The sequence below is a fragment of the Astatotilapia calliptera genome, chromosome 14 (assembly GCF_900246225.1).
Source record: "Astatotilapia calliptera chromosome 14, fAstCal1.2, whole genome shotgun sequence".
Taxonomy (NCBI): Eukaryota; Metazoa; Chordata; class Actinopteri; order Cichliformes; family Cichlidae; genus Astatotilapia; species Astatotilapia calliptera.
The window spans coordinates 29,485,561-29,512,882 of record NC_039315.1 but is presented as its reverse complement, the minus strand read 5'-3'; the positions used below and the strand labels follow the sequence as shown (position 1 = coordinate 29,512,882).

General features: G+C 39.6%; 1 protein-coding gene across 4 annotated transcripts in view; it reads right to left on the bottom strand.

The window, feature by feature from the left end:
- Positions 1-27,322, bottom strand: part of lsamp (limbic system associated membrane protein) — a 1,260,578-nt gene that overhangs the window by 219,542 nt on the left and 1,013,714 nt on the right. For 2 of the 4 annotated variants that reach the window (XM_026192045.1, XM_026192044.1), the window contains exon 2: positions 19,236-19,314. In XM_026192045.1, the coding sequence (XP_026047830.1) occupies positions 19,236-19,314 (79 nt within the window). Of the gene's footprint in view, positions 1-19,235; positions 19,697-27,322 lie in introns of those variants that run through there. The other 2 variants (XM_026192043.1, XM_026192046.1) reach the window with 2 other exon arrangements.

Genomic DNA, 27,322 nt, shown 5'->3' with positions numbered 1-27,322 from the left:
TTTCAAGTGTCAGCTCGTGTGTCATAGCCAAAACTGGCATCCCGTCTCATTGTTTTCCGTAATGAGGAAGAACAGAGGTTAAATGTGTACATGATGGGTGGGAAGAGCTGGGGTGTATCAGTTTCTCCACCAGCAACTACAGTGCAAAAACTTCAACACGCTCTCACAAACATCTGGTGTAGTTGAACACACACTTCCTATTAAATCGCACCACCCGAGGAGGCAGCAGGCACGCCCACAGAAACACATCCCTCAGCTTGTGCCTCTTTTATCTTAGCTGTGATAGCGCGCCTTGTTTCTTGTATCCTTGTGATCTCTCCCTCTCTTTCTCCTCGCAGCATACACACACCACATTTATCAGTCTCTCACTGCAGTCCATATGCTGGATTAACCAGCCCTGAATCAGACATAAGTCAGGCAGGGTGGGAGCTGCTGATCTCGCACCATGTCAAACTGCTTTTAGTCTCACAGAATCAATAGACTTTCCCACGACAGAAGAGTTTGCTCTTTTTTTTTGTTTAACCAGTCTGGATGAGAAAAGCCAACTTCTTCAGTCACGGCATGCAATGATGTTACGAATCATATTGTTGTGTTTTTGACTGTCCAACAGTGTGAAGGTGGGGAAGCAAAGTGTGAAGGTTGAATTACCTCATAAAAACACTTTCCAATTCTCCAATCAATGGAATCTTTATTTCATTCTTAAATTTTCTTTTTTTTTTGCTTTAAAATTTGGTATCTCTGATCAGATTTAGTTTCTTTGCAGACCTTGTACATCCATCCCAAATTGTGTCGCCACAGTTACTTGCATGTTCTTAATAAAGCCGAAAACTTGATTACATTGCTATATGTAGTGGCAGCAGTTGACACACAAGTAGCAGAGCTAAAAAGATAACCAATGTTGTTTGATAAATGATAAAAAGGGTGGTTCCTCTGGCTCGAGATGCCCTCATTTACAGCAGAAATAAACATGTTAGAGCTGTGTAAAATAAACAAATAATTAGTTCTTGGTCTATATAGCCAGCGTAACCATTCATAACAAATGGAGATATCTGAAGGTCTGGAGTTGGAGCACATTCGAGTCATAGTACATGATCTTGTTTCTGTGCTCCATCCTGTCTCCCCTTTTCTCTCTGTCTCTGTCAGCCTCTCTTACAGCTACCTAGGTTGTTGCTTCATTATTAATAAAGTTAATAAAGTTAAGTTTAGTTTGTTTAAATAGATTTAATTCTAATTAAGCTTTTCTTACTTTATTATGTGTATATGCACTGTTTGGTGTTAGCTGTAGTTACTAGCTGTCTGCTAGGCCCTACCTCAGCTGTCAGTGAACTGGACCTGTGGGCTGTTTGTGGGGTTTTTGGTGCATTTCTAATGCAATTAAATCTGACAAATAATCTAATTGGCTTTCTTGGTAATTAACTGTTCAGGAAGTCTGCGCTTCTCATATTTGGAATTCTATTTTTATTCTTTTCGTATATTAAAGCTAATTCTCTTCTAAAGGTTATGGTTGTAAATTCCTAATTAAGCTTTAAAATATTAGGTAGTAACTCAGCACTTGAGCCTGTTATCCACATATGGTCACGTGAGGTTTAAAAAAAACATGGATGTCACCGTGACTGCATACTTCATTTATAAACTTATCTGTGGACATTTCTCAAATATTGCTGAAATTTTTTGGAACAACTGCCCAACAGCGTTTGGTACAGATGCATTCCTTTCTGTTTGCTCATTGTGTTGCTGATTCATGCTGACTTGTAGGTATAAAGCAGTTTAGTGCTACCATATTTACTTCTGTGAGAGACGCTGAGCCAAAACAGAAATAGACCAGGCTGAAAACAACAATATTTATATTCATCTAACTGCAGTGAAACAAAAGAGAAAAAAAGTAACTCCCACCTTCTAATATATGTGCTACTTTCAGCTTCTTAAATCCCCCCAAAACAGCCAGTGTGCAGATGAGTTTTTAATAAATGGATAATTTCTGTAAGTTATCATCAAGGCTTTAGATGACATCCCTGAACTGTGATTTGTTTCTGTCCCTTTTAATAACTTAAACGGATTTTAAAATGATCTTTAAGGTGATAAATGATGGCAAAAAAAATATTTTCATCAACTTTGTTCTAATCCCCCCAAAATGATGTAAGTACATCACAATCAATCATAAATGACATTAATGAAAGCGTCCCACTGATAATGATAATTGGAAAGTTCAGTACCATAATAAAAAATGTGAATATTATCTGGGATGACAATTTCTTAGCATAAGCACTAGTCCCACTCATACTCATGCATAAGATCATTATCTTCATTAATGTCTTGCGCACTGCTTCACGAGCCTGATCCTGTGTCCTTTGCTGTTTCACATTTACTGTGTTAAAGCCTTGGGAAGTGCAAGTTTCAACCTACAAAGAAAAAAAAAGGTTGCATGCGGCGGCGTGGATTGGTCTACCATACACCTTCAGGATGAAAAGAGAACTAGCGTCATTTTTCTGAAGCAACCACGGCATTAAAAAAGGAAAAAGAGAAGAGAAAACTTTCCATCAGAGGTACCTCATGATAAATGCATGACAGAAGGTATCTGGGGAGAAAGCAGCAGAAACTCCTGGAACTTCTGGGTTGCATCTTCAACTTTTCATCACTATCTGTCTTTGTGCTGTGTGACATAATTCTGGAGAACCCCCTTTTAATGGTTTCCTCAAATCATATCTCTTTATGATGTGTCTAAGAAATGACACAGATGTGGTGCAGCGGGCCAGAACTGCAACTAAGAGCCAGGACAAAAAAAAAAAAAAAGCAAAGAAAAGAGAGCGAAGAATGAAAGAGAATAAAACACACTGCTGCTCTGTAAATGACCTGAAAATATCCCAACCTCTGCATCACTCCTAAAGATATCAGAGCTGTTTTTACCCAGCTCTTCAATGTGAATTAAGGCAAATGGGTAAAGCCACACTGAACACATGTTAAAAAAAATAGCAAAGCAAGTTTTTTAATAACTGTACAAAAGTGTCTTATTTGATTATCAATAAGCTGATAGTTTCATGGAGTCGCTCAAAAGAGCAGAGCAGATTTTAGATTTTAAATACAGCTTCTTTTTTGTGACAAGTGGGACATCAAGTGAAACTGACAGGAGGGGAAAGCGGCAAAGACGAGACGAATTATGAACCGGGTAAGAGTTGAAGTGGAATGTGCATCCAGCAGAGCACAGCACAGTGGGGTGCGTCAGAGAACTGCAGGGACATACTGGAAATGGTCACTGTCAACATCAGAGCAGCACTAAGAATGTTGTTGTATTAACGGGCGATCGTGGCTCAAGAGTTGGGCGTTCGTCTTGTAATCGGAAGGTTGCCGGTTCGAGCCCCACCTCAGACAGTCTCGGTCGTTGTGTCCTTGGGCAAGACGCTGCACCTATCGCCTACTGGTGGTGGCCAGAGGGGCCGATGGCACGATATAGCAGCCTCGCCTCGTCAGTCTGCTGTAAGGGATGGGTGCATATATTCTGCTTTAATTGTTTGATGAATGGTTTTGTTTTATTTTGCGAGAGACAGAAAAAAAACAAATTAAATAAAAGTCATAAATTGATTTGAAGTATTTCATCTCCAAACAAAAAAATGACTTCGTACTTGGTGGATAATCCCTTGTTGGCAAGCACAGCAGAGTGATATGCTGTGAGCGCACACAAACATAATTGGACAGGTACATATATGGAAACAATAGCTAATAAACTGAGTTACTAGCACACACACAATCCAGCTCCCAGTCCTGTCCTTGAATGGTAGACATGGGAGTTTGACAAAACCAGTCAATTAAGGAGAAGTACTGGCTTCCTCTGGAGGAAGCAGAGAGAAGGATATTGGAGAGGAGAAGTGAGCCAAGAGGAGGAGAGGAAGAAAAATGTAATGTGGAGAGGATGTTGCTGGGGATGAAAGGAAAGGACCAGCAACATATCTGGAAAAGCAAGGTTCTTATTACCTTCATACTTTCATTTATTTGGAGGCAATTGTACTTCCAAATATAGTTCTCTATATAAAAGATAAAATACAGTAGGGGAAGTTATTATTTGATCCGCTTGTAAGTTCATTTGATGATTAGATAGTAGGGCTGTTTGAGTTGTGTGAGGTAGTCCTGTGCTTCTGGTGACTTGGTGCCATATTTCTGTGTTGATCAAATAGAGCTGCAAGGTAGACAGTGACTGTTTCTGTTAATGATGAGCAGGACTGCCTAGCTTCAACATTAAGATTATAATTTTAATATTAACCATAGCATTAGCTGCAACCTTGTAATTTAATGACTGTTTTTGGTAAATTTTAGTCATACCATATAAACCAGCCTGCTACGTCCATCTTTTATTCTGCCTGTGGATCAGACCAGCTTAATGTGTGTGACATCTGCTTAAGACTCAAATGTAGAAACTGGAGCATTACTGACTTGTTTAAAGTCCTCATAAAGCAACAGTATCTATATCAACAGTGCTGTCTTCACCTCCTACAGCTGATACATTAATCTGCAGAGCAGTGCTGCAGATAGTCACACACAGCCCCAGCAGCAGCTTAAGTAGATGACACTGACAGCTCTGAGCAACACTTTATGTCACAGAGGAGGCAATTAACCAATAAGCTTATAAAGAGATGAATATAATAATGAGCAAAACTGATTCCAGCTTATTGGTGTGCAACAGTCCCAGTTTCTTATGTGGAAAATTAATTGCCTGCCCCGTGACATACAGAGCTGTCTGTGTCAACTCACTGTTAACTATCATGAGGGGAGGGGCTTTGTGTCTGCGACTGCAGCACTCCTGTGTGAATTTGTGTGTCAACTGTAAATGACAAGTAAAAAATTGTTCTCCTTACTTTCCTTCAAACATGCCAAACATATCACCAGATTCACAACACCATTTGTTCCTGTATGATTTATTTTTGACAGGTTCTGTCGTAGGACTGAATGGAAATACCCTCAAGAAATAAAACAGACAATATTTTTGAAAAAGTGGCTGAGCGGTTTCCTTTTTTTGTTTGAAGACACAAAGGAAGTGTGTTACTGCCATCTCTCCAAGGGACTGTATTTGTGCTTGGCCACCTGTTCTAAGTCTTTGGACAGAATGTTTATTTCAGGCATACCATATCGTGTTATGTCCTTTAGCATCACGAGACAAAGCGATGCAAATATCTGTTAAGTAAACTGAAAACTTAACATGTTTTAAGGAACTTTAGACTCATCAAAGTGCTTCATTTGCATATAAAACAGGTCAAACTATGAATGCAAAAAACAAGGCGTGTGGACGAGTATTAAGACACAATTACATAAATAAGGTCTTGCACAGAGCATAAGTGAAACGTACACTAAAGATAGGAAAAACATAAATGGACTCTGCCCACATACACTGCTTATACATTCTCTTCTGCTTGTCCTTGTCGGAGCCACGGATGGGGGTGGGGTATGCAGGAGCCTAACCCAGCTCCCATAGGGCAAGAGGCAAATTCCCACTCATATACGTGAAGAAAAAAAAAACCCCAAACTTGTATACAATTTATTTAGGTCAGGACCTGTAATGTGTATATACCTGGGATGTGTATATACCTGGGATGTTACAGGTGGGAGAACTCTAAATTTGGGTGGAACAGTGCAGCATCAGGAAAACAACACAATAATATGCTGCTGCTACTTTCACTGGTCTTTGTGGGTTTACCCATCTGAATTCAGGAAAATATAAGCAGATGTTATTTGAGCTATACGTGTACCTACTATAAACCTATTAATAAAAAAGTAGATATAAATTAGTGTCTGCTATACTTGATGTAACCTAGTAAAGGCACCTTAGAATAAATGAGGACATTACATGCAAGATTCAAATTGACACTTTATAACTTGCTGTAACACTTGCTCAGCAGGACTTACCTTTGAAAATGATCTCTCATCTTCATCTTGTTTCCTCTTTCTTGCATCTTTCTCTATCTATCAGTGTCGCATATTAACTTTTGTTCCCCCTCTCCCAGTGAAACACAAAAACCGTACATTTAGCTCAGAAACACATTTTGTGTCAAGCTGTACATTTGACATCACTTTGTGTTTGCTGATATCTCTCTGTAAAGTTTCATTTGCAATTACGTGCCACTTAAAATGTTACACGCTGAAATACCATGACCAAAAACTTTATCTACATCTTCACCATGAAAGTCTCACATGCCTATCAGATTTAATGGCTCATTAACTGAAGGTGTCAGGATGCTGTTCCAGATGGTTCTGGTCCACTTTAATCCGTTTATACAGCACAATTTACATACATATTAAATATGTGTCTGTATGTCTGTTATGTTGTGTATAATAAGATACACAATCATTCTTATAAGTGAACATGAATTAGATAGGTCAAGTTGCAGCAATTAATCATTTCCATGGTAATATTTTACGTCTCAACTTATCAGAAAGTATAAGGCTAAGGGCTCAGATGACGATATAATAACTGCAGCTAATATATTGTTAAATGGCCTCTTTGTGGTGTTTTCACGTTTACCACAGGCGGAAAAAATAGAATAGTAAAATACATTTCTTTAATCTACATTAAATATCTGCGCAGTTGCACAAAAAGATAGATTTATTGTATTGTCACTTGTGGAAACTCTATGTTAGGGTTACTTCACTGATATTCAGTTAGACAAGTGCTCTCAAGTCAAATGCCATCGCTTCTCAAGTCCTTGATGAGAGAGCCTTTGTATGCAAACAGCCATTTAAATGTGAGTGCCCTGCAGTGCTTTATCTAATGCAGTTTAAGTGCTGAACATTAGCTAATAATGAATTAGCCAACCCTGCATTGTATTCTTGGGTCCAACACAAGCCAATAGGTGGGAGCTGACAAGGACTTGGTGAGGTTCAATGGTACTTTTTTAAACCACAGTTAGAGGACAGTTTATGAATGTTGGTGTGATGGCTGCATGCAACCACACAACTCAAATACTCGGGTTCATGTTTACCTTCCTGTCTTATTTTTACATTGTTCAGTGAATATAAGTTAATTTGGAGTTAGTAGTTTGTAATACATGACAGCAGTAAGCTGTAGTCCAAATGATGGCGCAGAATCTGTTTTGTATTGTTTGTTACGGTAATATGGATATATGCTTTGTTAATTATTTTCTGTTCCTTTTGAGTTACCTGGCTGCCGCTCCAATCCTTCCTGGTTTGGGTGAAAGAGGAGGCTGAGGGTGGAGCTGGTTTAAATGTAGAGGCCAATAAAATGGACTTAACCATCTGTTATGACCACACAGGGGAGAATAGGGTTCTTCTTGTATTATGATTAGCGATTATCTCTGTGGTTTTGGTGTATACAATGGGGCATTCGATAGCTATATAACTGGAGCTGTCTCTCATTTGGGCAGGAAAGTTTGCCGAGTTATGGTTTGTTAAGTGGTTTTTGAGTCGAATTTTGTTAACCTGGCCTTTAGTTTATGTGCCAACGTGGTTGGTAAAATAGTTTGTTTTTGTCATTTAGAAGTTTTGTAATAATTTTGTCCTTTTTGGGGTATAATACAACCCATTTTTTGAAGATTACACATGTGCCTGTATGCTCTTGGCTGCTTGGTCCCTGATAGCTGGGCTAACAGAATCAACATCCAAACTGTTCACTTGGGGACCTGATTTAATTGTAGGTAATTGTGTAACACACAGAAACAGAAGCAATGTTCTTGTAGTCAAAAACAATGCTGATCCACAGGGTAGAGGATTAAACTGAACTGGAAAGGATTAAATGAGACAAGCAATGCTGACTTATTTGTCATTTTCTTTATGTTAATGTGAATGCTTGAATGTCAATGTGCTATATAAAGTAGAAAAGTGCTTCAGTTAAACTTTTTTTTTTAACATCTGACACATTTATGCTCTACAAGTCAGATGGGATAGTAAAAGCAAGTAGGCGATGGCATCAGCCCCATTTCCATTTCCAAATGCCAAATGCTCAAGAGAGAAACTCTAATTAATCTCCCACACCTTTACCACTGTGGCTTTTCAGATCATTTTCTTTTGAAATGGAAAGTAAGACTCAGTGGGATAATGCAGATCAAAACATGTTGCCATTAAGGCCATTTAGAGCATGCCTTTGAAACAAATGCACAGTTTCCCCAGGGGTCAACGCGATGTTGCGTGCAGGTTATGAATATACAGCCGAAAACATAATTTAACACGCTGATCCAGAACAACAAAGAATACTTTTCTAATACAAATTCAAATTTATCTCAGAAGTATCTTGCTGATGCTTGAATATAAAAAAACAAAACAAAAACAGGAAACTTCAAAGCGTGGCCTATCAACTCGAGCAGTGAAAGGAGATACTGAGTGCATGAAATGCCCTTTTAGGAGATATCAAAATTCAGAGTTCCTGCATAACTTGTATGATAATGCTGCAAACTACAGATAAATAAGCTCCTCGGTAGTAAGTCCATCTTAGGAGCGGCTGTCGCAGCCAAAACGTTGGCTTTTTCACTTTTATCTTTCCTTTTAAATCCAGAACAGTTTGTTTTTACAACAAAGCGTGCTTTATTTGCTGCTCTGTCTTTTTTAATACCATATAATTAGAGAAGTCCATAAATAAATACGCATTTGGCTTGCAACTGCAGCATTCACTTACAGAATGAACAACAAGTCAAAGAACCATCAATCAAAGACCATCTTGCTATATTATGACACAAAACTAGTTTCTTCATAACAGAAAATTAGACAAGTCTTGGTATGTTTAATATTAATTTAGCTAAACAACACTTATTATCAGTACCATTGCCTATATTTGGCATCTTGCAGCCATCGAGTTTACTGCAGCAAAGACCATCTAACACAACATAACACAAAGGGAAATTCTGACACAATTTTTGTTACCAAAAGGTTTTTGTGTACCAAAATATATAAAGGTTTGGGTTATACAATAAATTTGGGCTTAAAGTGCAGATTTTGAAATATATTGTGTTAACCACAAATGAATTACAGGAATTTTTATACACATTTTGAGAGACTGAACTGTAAATACACAATAATGAATAAAAATCTTTATTGTCAGGAACGAGTACAAGCTCACTTATACTGTATAAGTCACAGTGACAAAGTGCAGCTATGTAACTATGGATCATTGCATACCACTGTTGTAATAACCAAGAAAGGCCTCCATTGACTTTAAATGTCAGTGGCACATATCTAAGCTTCCCATACTGCAGAGCACTACGGTTTTCTACATATTTTATCTTTTGTTTATTGCAGTATAAATTTTAGTTAATCTGCTTCCACACTGCAAGACTGTGGCTGTGCATGGGGCAGTTAAATAAATGCATGGGTTTTATTTCTTCCACCCATACACACTTTATGCTGCCAGTGGGTACTCAAAATAAGCAATATAACAAAAAGTGTTTTGCGGTTGTATTTTTCAAATTTCACATTTCACATTCGTCTCACATGTAAAACAGCTGTAACATTTCATAAAGTCCTTCCAACCAAATCAAAATAATTCAGAATTGTTGCCACTGATTACTTGTAGTTATTTTAAAAATAGTGTCAAGCACAGATTTACAGACTAGGCATCTTCCGTACCTCTTGTGGGAGTGCTTCAGCTTTTATTCTGGGTAAAAACTGCAACCTTTTTTAGATTATCCTTCAGCTTGTGGAAGCAAGGACACTTCCTTCTTTTTCTCCAGTTCCAAAAGCTTTGAACGTACCTCACTCTTAACTTAACCATGTCCCAGCTCCGTTACTACCAAGTTGCTGTGATATTAGGCCAACTACACACACTTCTGTATCACTGCAGTCTGAAAAGAAATTGTAAGAGCGAGATAAACTTACCTACAAGGTTAAACTAGAAATGACATAACTGCTCTCTAAAATAATGTTCTGTTTTTTAAAGTAAAATAATAAATGAAAATACCAAACCATTGAATAGGTTTGCTACTGACTCAAGACAAATACAAATAAAGAACAGTGTAAGCAAAATAACTCATTAGTCCCAGAAAACTCTATACACATAAGGACCGGGCAGGCTTGAAAGATGCTTGGAGTATTAGCTTTTTAATTAACTGGAAACCAAGTAGTTATAAATTAAGTAGTTATAAATCCATATAATTGCACACGAAGGTCCAAGTTATGAGTCACAAAAAGCATGAACAGCTCAATTTAATTCTAGCCTAATTAAAAATAATATTCAATTAACCTGCCTAAAGTGCCAATTAAATCACCCACCCCAAACCACTGCACTCCGAGGCCTAAAGAGACACATAATGTTTAATTAGGGACAAAACATGCACAATGATGAGAGCTGAAACTGGAACTAAAAACATATTGAAATCATCATCAAACATGGGAGCTAGTTTTCTCACAACAAACACACATCTTGCAACACTGGCTAATGTGATACCTGCAGTTAAAAGGAAGAAGAAGAAAACTATTTTTTCGTACCCGTTATCAAAGCAGACACACTAGGTTCAGCATAATGAAAAGGCTTGCATGCTCTGTGTGTCATGAATAAATGAGCAATAGACATTCCGCTTACTGCTGACGACATATAGGCCACTTGCACAAAGTATCTGTCAATGAGTCAGTTTTTTGCTGATTTGGAAAAATTTGGAAGTAAACAATGAGTGCGCTCATCCAGGACTATACTTACCGCATGCCTCTAATCTGCTTTAAAGCCATGTGGATTTACAGCTGCAGAGACAGCTCAAACCCACATGTTTCAGCTTTAATTCACTCTGACTGATGGAAAGATTTAAATGTATTTAACCTGCTTCCATGGTTCAGCTAAGCGCAGCTCATGCACTTTATTCATTTGTCTACTTCATGTCAAGATTACTTGCAAAGTTTTTAAATGTGAATCCAAAGTCCTGCTTTGTTCTTTCATATTTTTGTCAAAAACGCTGACTTGCATGAAATTGTAAGAAGGAAAAAAAATGTGTTTGCTTTTAAAAGAGATGCACCGATTTGGTCATTAATCAAGATGGCTAACAAACCACTCAGAGATGAAAGTTTCATTACAGTGACAAAGCCTGGGTGAACTTTAGATACAATCATCCAGTAAAGTGGGAAAGACACATGCATGGTACTGCTATATACCACATACCATATGGACGACTGGTAATTACTTCAAACATACCCTTTGAGTCAGTTCTGTCTTTTAATAGTACATCTACTGCAGCTATGTAGCACTATGACATTTTGAGGTTCTCAGAGTGTAATAACAATACTCTTCCACTCCACTTCCACCGCTTTCACCCATAGGCAGCCAGAGGCAGTGAGAAATTGCTGAGTAGTTTAAATATGCACTTAGAGACAGCCTGGCCTGTCCAACAATAGTCTATGTGAAGATGGGAATGGAGTGGAATTGCTTTTAGAGAGAAGCACTGCTGTAGTATTCAGCTGCCCCACCACCCAACACCCCCCAAAAAAGAATCTGAATTCCCTGGTTGAGATATTCACAAAACATGTTGCAACCACATAATAAAGAGCTCAGCATGTCCTGGTATGTTTTCTGAGGATGAAGCAGCAAAATCCAACTACAACCATCTGGTTGGGGATTTCTGACAGTGGCTCAGACAGCACACTGAACTGGACTGGACTGTGAGCTCGAGATGACAGCGTAAACACTCTGTTCATCTGCCATGCCAAAAGACTTCGCACCGTCTCTGCAGGCCATCGTTCAGATCCTTCTGACCAAGATGAAAGCATCTGGAACTTGTGACGCTTCGGAGCTGTTCCAAAGGGCTTCGTGAAACTTTACACAGTTGGCAAAAACATCAACCAAAACCCCGTTTCTTTTTCTCTCACCTCTGCACAGTCCCAGGCCAAAGACGATAATGACCCAACTGGCAGCCGGTCAGCTGTCCCACTGTAGCGTGATGAGTGAAAATGAAATTGATTTGAAAATCCTACCCCAGCCCAGGCTGGAACAGAAGGGATTATTGTGCTGATTGTACTAATACTGCATCCTTCCCCTCTCCCTCCTTCCTATACTAATTCTACTCATCGTACTCCTTTTTCCCTCTCTGTTTGTGACTCTTCCTTGGTCAGAGCTCTTTAGTTACCAGCCGTACCCTTTCCAGGGCTTTCCTTTAAGATCCTTGTGAAGAAACTCATCTATGAGTTTCATCTCATCTGACTTCATGTTCCCTTTGTGAATCAGGTTAAGACTACACAGCTGGACAATTTAATGTTGGCAGGGAGAGGAGAAAAGGACAACGGGTGGGTGGTGAAGAGCAAAGAGGGACTGAGAGAGATGCCTAGGGAGGTTCTAAACTCTAAAGAGTGAGAGAGCGCAAGAGAGAGTGAGAATGAGAGAGAGAGAGAGAGAGAGAGAGAGAGAGAGAGAGAGAGAGAGAGAGAGAGAGAGAGAGAGAGAGAAAGAAAGCAGCTCACCAATCTAATGAGCTGCAGAGAGAAAAGTAAAGCCCCCTGGGGACTGGATATCCCAAATGATGTTCCATTGCTGCCCCTCTGTCAGGAAATCCAGAAATTGATCTGTTTTTGCTCAATTTTCCTCCCACCACTGTCTAGACTACATACTGCGCTATATAAATTTCAGCTTATGAAAGCATTTGTCAAAGTTTTGACGTTGCATCTTCATTGTAAATTACTGTGACAGAAATTTTGATGATAGGTCAGTTTTGTGGAGCTGTGGTGGAACTTGATGCTATGCATGAGACCATTAAATAGTCATCACTGTAGCATCAGCGTTCACCACCAGTCCATGCTTGAAAATTAATTTAATGCAGCTCTGACAGCTCTAATGTACCCGACTCTCTCTCTTTCTACCGGCCAATTACCTGTCTCTCCATGACATGGAAGTAGGCACATCACAAGGACAGATCAGAACACAACTGGAAATAACAAATAACACCAGAGGGACAAAGCACCCACTCCTGGTTATTAAAGCGGTACACTGGACACCAGGACTCTCAGGCCAGGCAGACCTAAAATGGTAAAAAAAAGAATGCTTGGACACTCCCAAAAGTTGATTCTGTGCATCTGGACATAGCGTTTTCAATGGGAGAAACGTTTCGTCACTCATCCAAGTGACTTCTTCAGTCTCAGCTGACTGCAGGTTTCCCCAACCTTATAAATGCTTGGACTCTGCTAGCATAATGGACAGGTTTTTGATGGGGCTCCCACACAAACGCAAAGCAGAGGATGAGGCGTTGCCAAATATCGTTCCAAACCATATTTCTTGTTAAAAAAAGGGGGGCCTACCAAAAAAAGTTTGGGAACCACTGTCCAAACTGAAGGTGTGAAGTTGCCAGAATAGCTGAAGAGCAGATATATAGGACAGCCACAGGTACCTGGGTGTCCCACAGGACAATAGGAACCATGATAAACCTCAACAAGGTTTGTCAGGTGCTAAGAAACTAGCTGAATGCTAGGAATGAAATCAAAGCCATCAATACATAATCCCTACAGATACCCAACTGGAATAATAAGCTGACCACAGGAGGAGATAGATGCCACTAATGTAATGACATAAAAACTCCTCACAACTCCTGAAAACTCTTGAGGCTCTATGAGCACGAGAAAGAGAAAGGGCAAGAACCAGACTGTCAGAGCCACAGCCGAAGATATAACAGAGCATTCACGAAGACATCAGGAAGACTGCACCCAAGATAAGCTGCTCCATGAATGCCTCAGGCAGCTGAAGACGAACAGGTGAAGAGGAACAGGAGGAGGAACTATCGTGGACAACCAAATCCCTGCTATCAATAGACAGAGCAAGTGGAACACATCAAGAAATACTATCAGCAGCCAGAAAAGGCCAGCCTAAAGCATAGCACACAGGCTCTGTTGATCATGAACTACACAAGACCAGGCCCTAAGCACCAGATCCATAGAGGCTGGAGTCTACCACAACCAAGCGGACACAGGTTACAGACTATGCAAAGGTCTAGGATGTAGGATCCAAGCTGCATTTTAAATAGAGTGACACAACTAAGTGTCCAGGAAGGTGTACAAGAACATCTGTACCAAATACTGACTATAAGTCCCCAAGTCCCGATAGGTGGTTGAGAACAACAGGGCTAAGGTCTCGTGGGACTCTGAGTTCCAGACAGATGAGCAGCTCCTAGCCAACATGCAAGACATAGAGGAGGTGGAAAAGAAACAGAAGACTGCAGTTGTGTTGGGTGTAGCAATCCCAGCAGACTGAAACATCAGGAAGACAAAAACAGAGATATATCAGGGGCTGAAGGAGCAACTGGAGTAGACATGGAAGGTAAAGTTCTAACTGCTCCCAGTGGTAATATGAGCACGAAGAGCTGGAACTCCAAAACTGGAAGAGTAGCGCCATCAGATTCCAGGCATAACATCGGAGGTCTCTGTCGAGAAAAGTGTAGTCATAGGAAGAGTTAAGATACTGCCCAGAACTGTCCCGGGACCACACGTGACAAAAACACACACACACACATAGATACAGTGGTGTTTTTGTATGTTTGTCACACTTAAATGTTTCAGATCATCAAGGCAATTTAAATATTAGCCAAAGATCACACAAGGAAACACAAAATGCAGTTTCTAAATGAAGGTGATTAATATTAAGGGGAAAAATTCCAAACCTACATGAGATATAAAAAAATAGGAAATCAGGGACACTTTTTTAACCCTTTAAAACCGGTCAGAGTGGGCACGCTCCATTTTGTGCAACTATTTTTAAATCCCTGTAGAACTGCAACCACATAAGCTAGCGCAATAATTTTTTTTGCATATGAAACCGGAGGAGTTGTACTTACATCTTATGCCATCAGCTTGTCCTAGGTCACAGTTTCCTTCCACATATAGCTTTTCAAAAACTGCATAAAAAGCACTTGCAGCAACAAAAACATAATATCCCAGAAACACGCTTTGCCGATCCGATCAGCTGTTTGTAACACTTCCTACGTTGGAATAGACGTCAGCGCGAAATGTAGTTTTTTTTACCATCAGGGCCTCATAAGCCTATACTTGTGTTTTTAAAAGTTATGTCTGACTTTATGACTTTCTGTGTCGTTTCTGGGATGCTTAGAACTCATATTGCACTGCTGGAAATAGTTTATTTTGATGCATATGCTGCTTTTTTGCAAATTTGCAGTATAATATTTATTTTCGTTTTTCCTGCAGTATATAAAAAATGGTGTATTTCAAAAATAAAACTATGAAGACACTCAAAATAAATTTCCTGTGGTGGGAAACTATTTTGTGCAACTTTTTTGCATTTACAGTTTTGAGGGATAAGCCCCTTAAATTTTTCTAATTAGAAATATATGTTAAAAAACCAAAAACGATTTTAATTTTTTTTGTAGTTTATTGCACTTTTTTGCAATTTATGTAATTACTATGCACTTAATGCAGACATATTATTATAATTTGGGCTATAATGGTTGTATTAATGTATAGCAACTTGAAATACTCCCAAAAATGGCACTACAGCATGTAAAAATATAATATAAGCTCTGGTGGACTTGGTTCTATGGTAGGTCTTAAAGGGTTAACACCACTGTATACAGAGAGGAGAGCTGCATATTTAAATATATATCAAACGAAATAAACATTATGCAGTCAATTTGGCTAAAAGTGGAAGTTTTAATCATGCAAATTAAAAAAAAAAATTAATAATATTAAATAGAAATTGAAATTAAAAAAAAAAAAACCTGCATTCACTATTTTTCAGAACTGTGAATCTGTTAGACTAACATCATGTTGTAGTTGTGTCACAGCCCGATTTGACCAACTCTGACTAAAATTAAAGGAAAATTTCTGGAAAAGAAGATCCTTTGAGGCAAAAGCACAAATACAGAACCATCGTCCCTGGAAGTAACAAGGAAGCACAATGAGTTGTTAACATCCAGATTTCTGACCCAGAGGAGCGCAATCACAGGCACTGCACTATCAGTGGTTTAATAAGCAATTGTCAATTATAAAGGCTTCGCCTGAGACTGAAACCTCTTCCTTAAGGCCGCTGCATAGAGAAGGACAAAAAAATAAATTAAAAAGTAAACTGTTGTGACACAGAGAAACTGCTTCAAGAAATGTGGTGAAACTTATCTTTTTCCTCTCCTCAGATTTATTTCTTGTGCTTTGCTAAGGATGAGAACAGTTTGATTTCACTTGTTGGCATCATCCTTGTAAAAACAGGCTAAGGCTAAGTCACCATGGAAGCAAGCGCTGAAATATGGGGTGCTTTTCAGCGACCTAAATCTTATAGGTTTGCAACATCACTGCTGGGATACAGGCTTGGATTTAATATGCTAGGACTTGTGTTCGTGTTTTCCAGAGGCAAATGTCACTTCAAGCAGTTGCAGATTTAAATAAAAAGACCTCCTTTAGAGCAAGAAGACAGCTTAGGGACAGATCTTTGAACAGCACACAGCGGCACAAGATCATTAAGATAGCAGCAAACTTAGGATGGAATTTTCTTGCTTCTGAGATAACCAAAGAAACTATGTTACAAAACCTCAGTATTCACATAGTTTGAATTAACAGATTTTAAGTCTACTGAACATCAGATGATTCTGATTTACTTCACACTACAACCGATGGTGTAAACATATTTATCTGAGCCATTGATATTCTTCAGATATAGACTTAAATGTGGTTAAGAGTATAGATTATTCTTTTTATATAGTGCTGGAAAACAGACTGCTAAAATTTCTGCCTTGTGATATAGAAGCCATGCAAGTAAAAATCAATGTAGATTCTCTGCTGTTCTGTACAACACAGGTTGTTAGAGATATGTGTCAATATCTAGCCTACATTCACTTTTGATCCAGAATGAATGAGATTCTGTGAGCAAAGCACTGTGTCAGGCTCAGGCTAGAGTATATGCGCTTGTCACATCAAGTATTAGTTGGTCGGTAGGCTTAGGGTTATCTAATCCTAACCCTAGCCTAGCTACATATAACTTACTATTCAAATCTTGTAATAATAAATCAGTCAGCTATAACTCGACTGAGTGTCCACTGTGATTTCCAGTGCAGATTGTTGCTTTATGACTGTGGTATTGATAAAAATATAGAGCAGAGAGCTGATGCAATCCTTTATATTATTCCCATGACATCGATGAATCTGCAGCCTCGCGGAGCTTAAATAAACACTCGTGATGCAGTGTTTCACTGTGACTCACAACGGTGCTACAAATCTGAAAGTTTTGCGCATTAGGAGAAAGAGTTTAGTTTGCTTATTTACTCAGCATGACACACTTCTGCCCCTGGTAAAAATAAATTTCCTGTCTCATTTCAGTAGCGAGGCCCTGCTGCTGTGTGCTCTGTCACAGCGGCTGTTTGGCCACATACTGTTTCTCTACTCCTGCATCGCTCCTCTCGTGTCACGACTGCAGCCACAGGCTCAGCTAAAGGAGCGCAGGCCTTATTACGCCCCCGGGTCAACAATAACCCCTCAGCCTTCACAACCCCCCCCTTACGGAATCAGCAACACTGTGTAACACGACAAATTACTAGCCAACGGCCTCCCACGCCTGCTCAAACTTTGTACGTTTTAGCCTTAGTGGTCCTGCAACTACCTCCCACCAAACCCCCTCTCGACCCTATTTGTCAGGTGGAAACTGGGTGTGAAAAATGGTTGTGTTTTTCAGCAGAGCCACGGGGCTCTGAGCCAGAGCTTATCGCTGTCTACCTTACGATAAATAAGACTGATCATCAGTCCCAACAAGATGCATTGCAAACATCAAATTAATTATGACACTCACTGAGCGATTACCACAGATTATTCAAACATCGTTTGGCAGATATAAAGGTGAAATAGTGGACTGGGGATACAGTTTTCCCAGAAAGTGGAATCTAATTCGGCAGGTGAGCGCAGAGCCTGCCACGTTACCTCACCTTTAAAGAATAGAGAGTGACTAGGGTGGGGGCAAATGGCTGATTACAGCAACGAGGCAGTCAACTGGATGTGGAAAGTGAAACAAATAGCTGTGACCCCCGCTGAGTTCAACAGTAACTGAGTCAGATGACTAACTTGATCAGCAGATACCTAAATGGATGGCACCTGTGCACCAGAAGGAATCCATTAAAGGGATTTATTCTTGGTGTGTGTGTGTGTGTGTGTGTGTTTGGGCATTGTGTGTATGCAAGCTCAGGGCACATGTGAGGAAATGCGGAAATGTGTGTGCTTGCATTTTTTTTTCTCTTATATGGGGCTGGGGAAGCGGTGTCCATGCCTGCAGGCTTTGTTGACCGGCTGTGCTAAAAGTCCAGCATATAACCGCAGTTTGTTCTCTCACAGCCTAGAGGCACTGTAAACCTACACAGGTTGTCATGTTTTTTATCATATGTGTTAAGCATTTTGAATTTGCATGTAATGAACACATGAAATATAAAGAAAATTGCCATTGCCACAGTCACTATGTGGTGAACTAATTGATTTGGAGTACATTTAAAGGATTGGGGAGAGTGGGTGAGAGGGGCTGCTGAGGAAAAGCCCTGTGCACAAAACATATGAATAAACAAATAAATAAACAAAACAATCCAAATCCTCTTTCTGCATTCATAGCCTGTCAAAAACGCATGGCTGTCATCACGTGTTCACCCAGACGTGCCGAGAAGTATCACAATAAGACAGTTGTCAGCTTCCATTGTTTACGAAGTGATTACATGGGATGTCTTAACATATGTGCTGAATAAATAAATAAATAAAAATGTAAAAAGCAAAAAACCCGCGTAAAGAGAGAATCTTTAAATTTGCGGGGCCACAAACAAAGCTGCAAAAGCAAAAAACCCTCAAACGAGCTCTCAGCTGCACTGCTGCTACTTCATCTTCTTGCCCCCCTGCAGACTGCTGGCAGTTAATCTTTTCCTAACATCTAATGGAGGATTCGTCACACGTCGTTTTTTTCAACATGTTATTCCTGTCTGCAATCAGTAATCAGTCTTTGTCGTTAACCCTCCCACCACCACGATTGCCACGGTCACGGTGACGCACTTTGCCTTTTATCAAGAGCATCTTGATCTTAAGTTCATAAAGCGGTGTGACCACCGCCGCAGCGTCCTGTGTCACAAAGATTCTCACAAAGGTTGTGACACAAAAGTTAGAAACGCAAGCGGAGAACATGCAATCGCTCAACATTTCCGTCACTTCTCTGTACTGAACAAACGAGAAAAAAAGTTCGTAAAGAAACGACAACAACAAAAATAAATGCATAAAACAAGCTGCAATCTTTCGCTCGGAGGATCCTGCTGCTGCTGCTCAGCATCCAGAGAGAGGCGGGGGTGTGGGGAAGCAGCAGAGGAAAGTTGGAAGCAGAGTCTTACCTTATAATCGCCGTGTCGCCCTGTCGGATAGTGATGTTGTCGGTGGCCCTCTGCATATCCACACTCCGGACGGGGAATCCTGTGGGGATAAGACAAAGCAGTCTGAAAAACGAAGCCTGTAACTGCCTCCAGCACGACTTGCGTCCGACTTGCATTTTTGAAAGCACAGGAGCGCGCGCGCGTTTCTGCAGTTATAAATCCAAGGGTGAAAAAGGGGGTAGGGGGAAACAGTCGTAGTTGTCCACACTTCTGGTAAACGCGGGAATGTTTTTAGGTCCAAAGCAGTTCGGAATGAATGGGTGACACGAGGTTCCGAAAATACTTTTTTGGAGGGGGAGGGGGGGGCAAAATCCTCCTTCTGTACTCCAGTGACGCACAAAGCTCTCCGCGTAAAGACACGGCACAGCGACGATGGAGAGAGGCAAGCTTCTGTTTAGAGTCTGGGAGAATCACCCCCCACCACCACCCCCTACCTCTCTCTCTCTCTCTCTCTCTCTCTCTCTCTCTCAGATTATCCAGCCGTCTGACTCCGATGCTCCCCTTATTGGTTGTCAGGACAACAGCACCACCTGAGGTCCCTTTCGGTGAGACACAACCGAACGAGGACCGAGGAACACCGTGGAATAAGTTTATTTTTGTTTTTATTTTTAGAGAATAAAAAAAACAAAAATATTCAACAGAAGAAAAGAATCGAGTTGTGTATCTGAATATCCATGAAGGCTATTACGCGTCTTGAATATCAGAACAGGTTTTGGACACAAACAGAGAAAAAAATATAATAAAAACAACCCAAACTTCAAGTTTTAAATAGGTCTAGAAAACTTTCCTTCCTTGAGGTGAAACCATGCAGAAAGACGCTTTCCCTCTGAGGATCACTTCAGTACCATTACTCTTCAAACAAGCTCATTTATCTACAGCAGGTATCCACTCATTTACACCATTAGCTCCCATAGCATTTCCATGCCTAGCAGATTTGCAGTGGACCATGAGATCTCCAGTGGATACTTTTTGTACCTAATTATGATTTAGGTGGAGAGCCTGTTGTTTGCATTATACAATTCCATTTAACATGTTCCATTAAATGTTAGACATGAAATTAAACCAAAGGATATTTTTGGAAGCATTTTCTATATATAATAGAAAAAAAAATTATACTTATTTTTACCATTTTGAGGATGATACGGAGCCGTGAATAGCTTAACCAGACATAATCACCTCTTGTCAAGATTAGCATTGACTGTTGTGATGCCATAGCTTGATAAGTAATTACATCCACTTTCAGCATAAGCAAGGACACAAGTTTGTGAGGTGCACGCCTCGCAATTATGCAGACATGTGAATGCAGGATGAGCTTGTAATTTCACCACTTGCCAATCAAACGCTGGCTTAATAGGCCCTGATCTAATGCTCAGTTGACGATGTGCTTAATGAAGTGCAGTGTAACAATTTAGGCAGTGCATTTAGCATTATTTGATTCTGCAAATACATTAATACTAATGCGAATCATTGTCATTCGCTACATAGTGCACTCCCATTTTTTTTATTTTTTTTTTGCCTCTGGGGGTATGCAGTTAATAATTCAGAATCACACTTTAATTCTTTAATTGTAGTGCTCTAAACTAGTCACACTGATACAAGCACAGCACTTGCTGAGGTCATGACCTGAACGTAGAATAATTACATATGTTCTTAACATTGCAATTACTCCAGCTAGCTTAAAAACACAATCAGACACAATCAGTTGCCTGTTTTACAGCAGCCTCTCGAAGCATCTTTACCCTCCTTTTTTAATGCAGACTTTTTGGATGCATTAGAAAAATTGAAGAGCACATGAGAGTAAAACTGATAAGGACCACTGGGGTAATTTATGTCAGTAAATGTATGGAGGTGCTTATGTTAGTGCATTAGTTGAGAAGTGTTAAACTGTTTACAACGAGGGACGCTTGAAAAGCTGCTCCCTACTTGGTGCTTAATAAATAGTGCTTGTTACAGTTTTCCTCATCTTCTAGAGGTTTAAGCTATCTTGGTGATTTCACTTTATGAAAGAGCATATGCATTAAGACCACTTTAAAAGGTTTACTGGGTTCACAAGAGGAGAGAAGAGGGTCTCTGTGAAATACAGATTTATGTAGGGATGACTCCTACATGCCTTTTTGCTTTATTTATAGTTATAAATTCTCAAAAGTGCGCTGGTGATCCAGGAGACTTTATATGTGTAATAAGTTGAATTCTTGCTTTTATGGCAGCGAGATGGCAGAGTGGAGGCCAACAAAACAGCTGCTTTAACCGGGTCTTATCAGAAGTCCACTGACGCCTGGAGGCCTTCCCTGTACTAAAGGCTCACAGACACTCACACAGAGACAAACTGAATGCAGGGAAACACAGCAGTTATTATTGTGTTGGTGCTATGCTGGTGTTGGAGTTTGAATAGCAGACGTGGTCATGGATTCTCCTTTTGTGCACGCAAAATAAACTGTACATAACATATTGTACGTTATCCAGAATATGACATGTAGAACAATGTGATGCATTGTTTGCTGTTTACATTACAAAATAAAATAAGATCCCCTCAGTCTGCAGACAGCTGGGAGCCAAAAGGACACAACAGAAGAGGCAAAAGTCCTTTTTATTTGCTAGTTCATGCTGGCATACATTCTACACAGCTGGGGTCAGAAGTTTACATAAACCATTCATGGATGAATGTCATTATAATTTTGGGCTTTTCATGATTTCTTTCAACTGTTCTTTTTCCAGAGTGGGATGTTTGTACATTATACATACTGCATACAGTTTTCTCTAATCCACACAAGTTCAAAAGTATACATACAGGTTCAAATATTTACATATACCTTCACTAATATTTGGCACTATATTTAAATGTGCCTTAGAAACTTTTGTTAGCCAAGCTTATAGCAGAATCCTGGCTGGATATTTGACTCTTCTTGGCAGAAAATGGTACAGTTAATTCAAATTAATTGGTTTCTGGCACATAGATGGCTATTAAACATAGTCCACAAATTTTCAATAAGGTTAAAGTCGGGGCTTTGGGAAGTTAAATCCAGAAGATTAATGGGCCATTTCTAAACAAGTGCAGAAAAAGTTGAATGTTATTCAAATGTGTCACCACTTTATCAAAATCTGGAAGAAACCCCAAACTGTCAGCTTCAGATGAGAGGAAATTGGTTAGGATGTTTAACAACAACCCAGCATCCTCCAGCATTCAAGACTAAAATGAACTGGGAGCTGCTTGAACACTGGTGTCACTGTCCACAGTGAAGTGAGGTTTACGTCACCAGGGTCCGCGAGGGTACCAAGAAAAGAGCCACTGCTCCAAAATCAGCTCTTTTAAGTTAGTCCACATGGAAGAGTCAAATGCCTTCTGGAGAAAAGTCAGACAAGACAAAGATTGAGTCCTTGGTGGTCGACACAGCTGAGTGTTCCAACAGGACAAATTATCACAAACACAAATCTAAACTGGTTTTGGAATCGATAAAGCAGGCTAACATTAAGCTTTGGAAGACTACAACCCTACTGAAGATTTGTGAATGCTATCAATTCTGCCAAGGAGAATGCTCAAATATCCAGCCAGAATTATTCCAGGAGCTTGTTAGTGGCTACCAAACCATCTGGTCGAGGTCCAACACTGCTAAGGGACTGTTATGGCCCTTAGCAGGGCCTCCCTTGATTGTGTCCCTGTAGGGTGTGTCCTGCCAGGTCTCCTGCCTTAGGTGCCACCCTATTTGTACAGCTGACCCAGAGACCTATATCTCTATATCAATTCTGTATCTATTTTATATCTCTATAGGAGAAATGTCTTAATATTTAGAATACATTGTCCCCCTCCAATAAAAGCATGAAAGAAGCAGGGGAGTTACTAAGAAAAAAACAAACACTATGCACAATAACAATGCCTCACACACAGATGAGTTGTTTTCTTCAACAATAGGTCTTTTTCCCTCCCAAAGATATGAATATGAATTATGAGTTCATACAACCACAGAATGTTTTGTGGTAAATATAATTAAGCCTGCAACACAAAAACGCGCACATACAGTGTTTTGATATCAACAAAAAAGCTGCACATCCTCTCATGTTTTCCTCTGGCTGTGTGTATGCAAGCAGCCTGATAGGAATGGAGGAGAGAGAAAGAAAAAGGAAATCGTTTCCCAAAAATGTCTGAAAAACAATATAGCTGGAAGCCAGTTTTGGATTCTTTTTTTTAACTTTAGATGTGCTGTTGCCTGGGTCTGTTTTCAGTCAGGCTCAATAACATAGTTGAGGCATGCATGAATGTGCAGAAAGCTTTGGACATGAACAGAAATCTTTTTGTTAAAGTTAACACTTTTAGTGAGCAGGTAAGAAACAAAAAAGTAGCCCGATATCAGGGAAACTTGTCACACACTGACTCTCAAATCTGGAAGACAAAAACATCATAGAGCCAAGAACCTGGCTGCGTTATATTCTTGTAGATTTTGAATCGTCTTTGCTTTGATTTTCTTTTTCTTTTTTGTTTTAGCTCTTTTCTTTTTTAGTTAAATTTACTTCCATAATAAATGTATGCACAAAGTACTAAAATTTGCATCAAAATTTACCAGATTGCTCAAATGAACCCATACTGATGCTTTCTTTAAAATAGGAATTTGACACAGGGGATGAAACTGTGTTTTCTGCAAATCAATATATAACAATTTCTATCATCTTAAAACACTGCGCTCCTACAACACGGCACCCAAGAGAAGTATTCAGTACAATGGAAGCGCTAATGCGTGGTACAGTGAGGGGAAATACATAGTAATTGGTATTTTCTGTTATAAGTGGCAGAGCCTGTGCCTGATAAATGATCAAACAATGGCAGCATAAGGGGATCTAACTTCTTTGAGGGGAAAGCAACATACAGTATGATCTATCATTCAACTCTGTATTTCAGCTTAAAAAAGTGGCAGCAAGAAAACATTCTAGGAAGTGATGTTATTGAAATATAACAGTTACTAATGTAACTACAAATCATGGGTCTACTTAATCATAATCACACTGAAACCCAGAAAATGTTTGTAAGCACCCTGGCATTTGTATTTTTTTTTTTAACACAAGATCTGCATCACAGGGCAGGGACTGTAGAATGATTTTCATAATGCACATTATGAAGTGCTTTAAGCACTCCTCCCCATTTCATTGAGTCATAATGATTCAGTCAGAGCGACCCAGCTTTGATCAAAAGAGCTGAAAACAGAAGGGATAAACATGTAGTACAGTGTAGATGTATAATTCTGATTTAAGAACAGAGAAACAGCTTTTAATACTGAGTTTGTCTGTGTTTGTATGTGTCACTCTTATGACAGCCGATTCAACGTTTCCAAGAAAAAAACTGAACTTAAGTCAGTGAGTAGTTTGCTCCGTTATACTCAGTTCTTTATTTTTTATTGTAAAGGCGAAACTTAGACTAGACATCCTGAGTTTGAATCCACTGTCTAGTCTGGATCTTTCTGTAGGAAGTTTGTATGTTCTCTATGTGTAGGTAGTGAGGTTAGCTTAACTGGTGATTCTAAACTGTCCGTAGGTGTGAATGTGAGTGTGTACCCACCCTTTTGCCCTATGCTAGTTGGGCTAGACTCTAACTCCCATGTGACCCTGAACTTACGACTGAGCAAAATACAATGAATGGATGGGTACACCAGTTACAAAAAGTCACAGTTAGACTTTCACAGGAGTAAAATGTCATGACAGAAACAAATAATTACACCAAGATAAGATCAATACTGTACACTTTTTAGAAAGGACAAGCTAGGATCGTTTTTTCTTGTTCAAACTGCTAATAATTTAAAGGTAATGATTGCATACGTGAGTTAAAATGAATTTTGCCATCAGCTTCACTTGAGCAACAGGAAACACATCCTGCATATTTATCTTCACTATTAAATGCTTCATTTTGCCACACAAACTCAGTCCTAAGCAGTTAAGATTCAACAAAGTGTTGTATTACAGGTGGAGTTGTGCCTTTTGTTCTTGTTCTTAAAACCATTCTATAACATTATGTAGGGTTCACCACTATTACTACTCTTGCTTCTTCTGACATCCCATTCTCACAGAGCCTTGTGTCAGGTAATAGAAGAGGCTATGTTTCGGTGCCTTGTATGGAACAGGAATATAGTAAGAGAACCTTTCTTCATTATCCACGTGAGTATTTAAAAACCCGCAGTTTGTCCTTTTAAATGAAGCAACTGTGAAACAGTTCAGTGGTTCTGGAGGAATTTTGTCAAGCTAGTGAAAAGAACTTTGATATTAAAATGAGTAGTGCTGTAACAGGCTTGGAGTTGTTTTGTTTTTTTTTCTTATCTTTTTTAAGTATGGGAATGTTAACAATATAGAGAAGGGTTTAGAGTAAAGACACTGTCAAGTTACATTAGGGGAAGTCTGTGCTTTTGAAGCATGACCTATATTAAAAACCACAAGCCAGAACACTTCAGCCTCAGCTCCTTTGACTATTCTTTTTTTAGTCTACATTTCACATCGCCCACCATTCGGAAGGTGTATTGCTGAAACACTACTGTACCCTTCTCTTTTTGTTTAGTGCATCTTGGGAAAAAAGTCACAAAACTTAGGAGGACACAGTTTGTGCAAAAATATGGCATTTCACAAGGACTGTTAAACTGCTGTTACACTGTCAAATATCCCACTGAGTGCAAAAAGCAGTCTCCTCAGCTAATAGTGCCCACAGATGGAAGCCACAGTGGGATGACACAAACTGGAGGAGAAGTTGTTACTGGCACGCTCTAATTGTGCACGAGCGTCCAAAAGAAGTTGCAACTGCTCCTGCAAGTAACTGTGCATAATGTGGGATAATGAGCGATGAGGCTGTGCAAAAGCTGTAACATCCCTGGGTTGCCAATAAACACACGTGGCTGCATTCAAAGCCAAATGTTTGGCTTAATTTTGGCCTTGAAACTAATGCTGTTGTTGGTGGGAACATGCAGGATTTTGCAGGATTTGATTTCAACAAATGCACCAGTGGGGTTAACAGGAAACTTCACAGCAACAAAAGAAAAGTGGAGCAAACCTTTCCACCTCAGTCATTAATGTCCGAGACCGCAGCGTGACTCTCCACCTCAATTTTTCCAGTCAGCTTCTTTGACTGAGTGAGTTTTTTGGGTGTTTCATGTTTAAATGCTGTGCATTACTGTGGAACAAACCCCCACTTACGGGTGTATCGTATTCCAAAACATTCTCCATCTTTAGTCCCCCAATCAATACTGGCTTATGAAGCCCAAACACCCCACCGCTTTTAACAAGAGAGCAGGATCTATAATGGGATTCTGATTCTTCACCCACCTTCATTGTGCACTATCTAACCTCTGTGTGAAAACAAATGACAGTCGGCTCCATTGTGAGCCAAAGTCTCCCCTCCAATCTCTCTTTTTTTGTTGTTTCTTAAGCAAAATGCACTCTGTGTCAGTCTAGACTAGGCTGCACTGGGAACACATGCTCCCCAGCAGAAATGTACTCCAGGTGTGTGTAAGGGACACAACGACTAAGATTCCTGATAAAAACAAAACAAGTTTCTTCTCTTCATAAGAAAGAGTGTATGCATAATTCACCCTGGCATTCCGATCAAAACCAGACTCTTGGCAACAAAATGCATGATATGCTGGAAAAGCAATACCCAGAAACATACTCAGCAATATGCTGTATCTCACACACACTCTGACACACAAATGCAGCCTGAAGCCTCTTGCTCTCCATCCCTGTATCTCTGTGTCAGCAGAAATACAAAATAAGGCAAAACTTTGCCAAAAAGCTTGCTGTATTGTGGACGACATGCTAAAAAAAGGAGGTCTAAGTTGGAAAATTACACTTCGAAGACTTTAGCATATATTTTTTGCATTCATTTAACACAACTGTTAAATATACTAAAAGCACCCACTTTCCCGTACAATATCTAATAAAATAGTGACTGAACCTTTATTCAGCAACATAAGGTTATACTGTGTATGTAACGCCTGCTTTGGCAAGATTACCATCTGAGTTTTGCATTACCAAAAGGTACCTGCCTACAATGGCATAGCGCCTGCTTGCAAAGATTGCCAGAACCT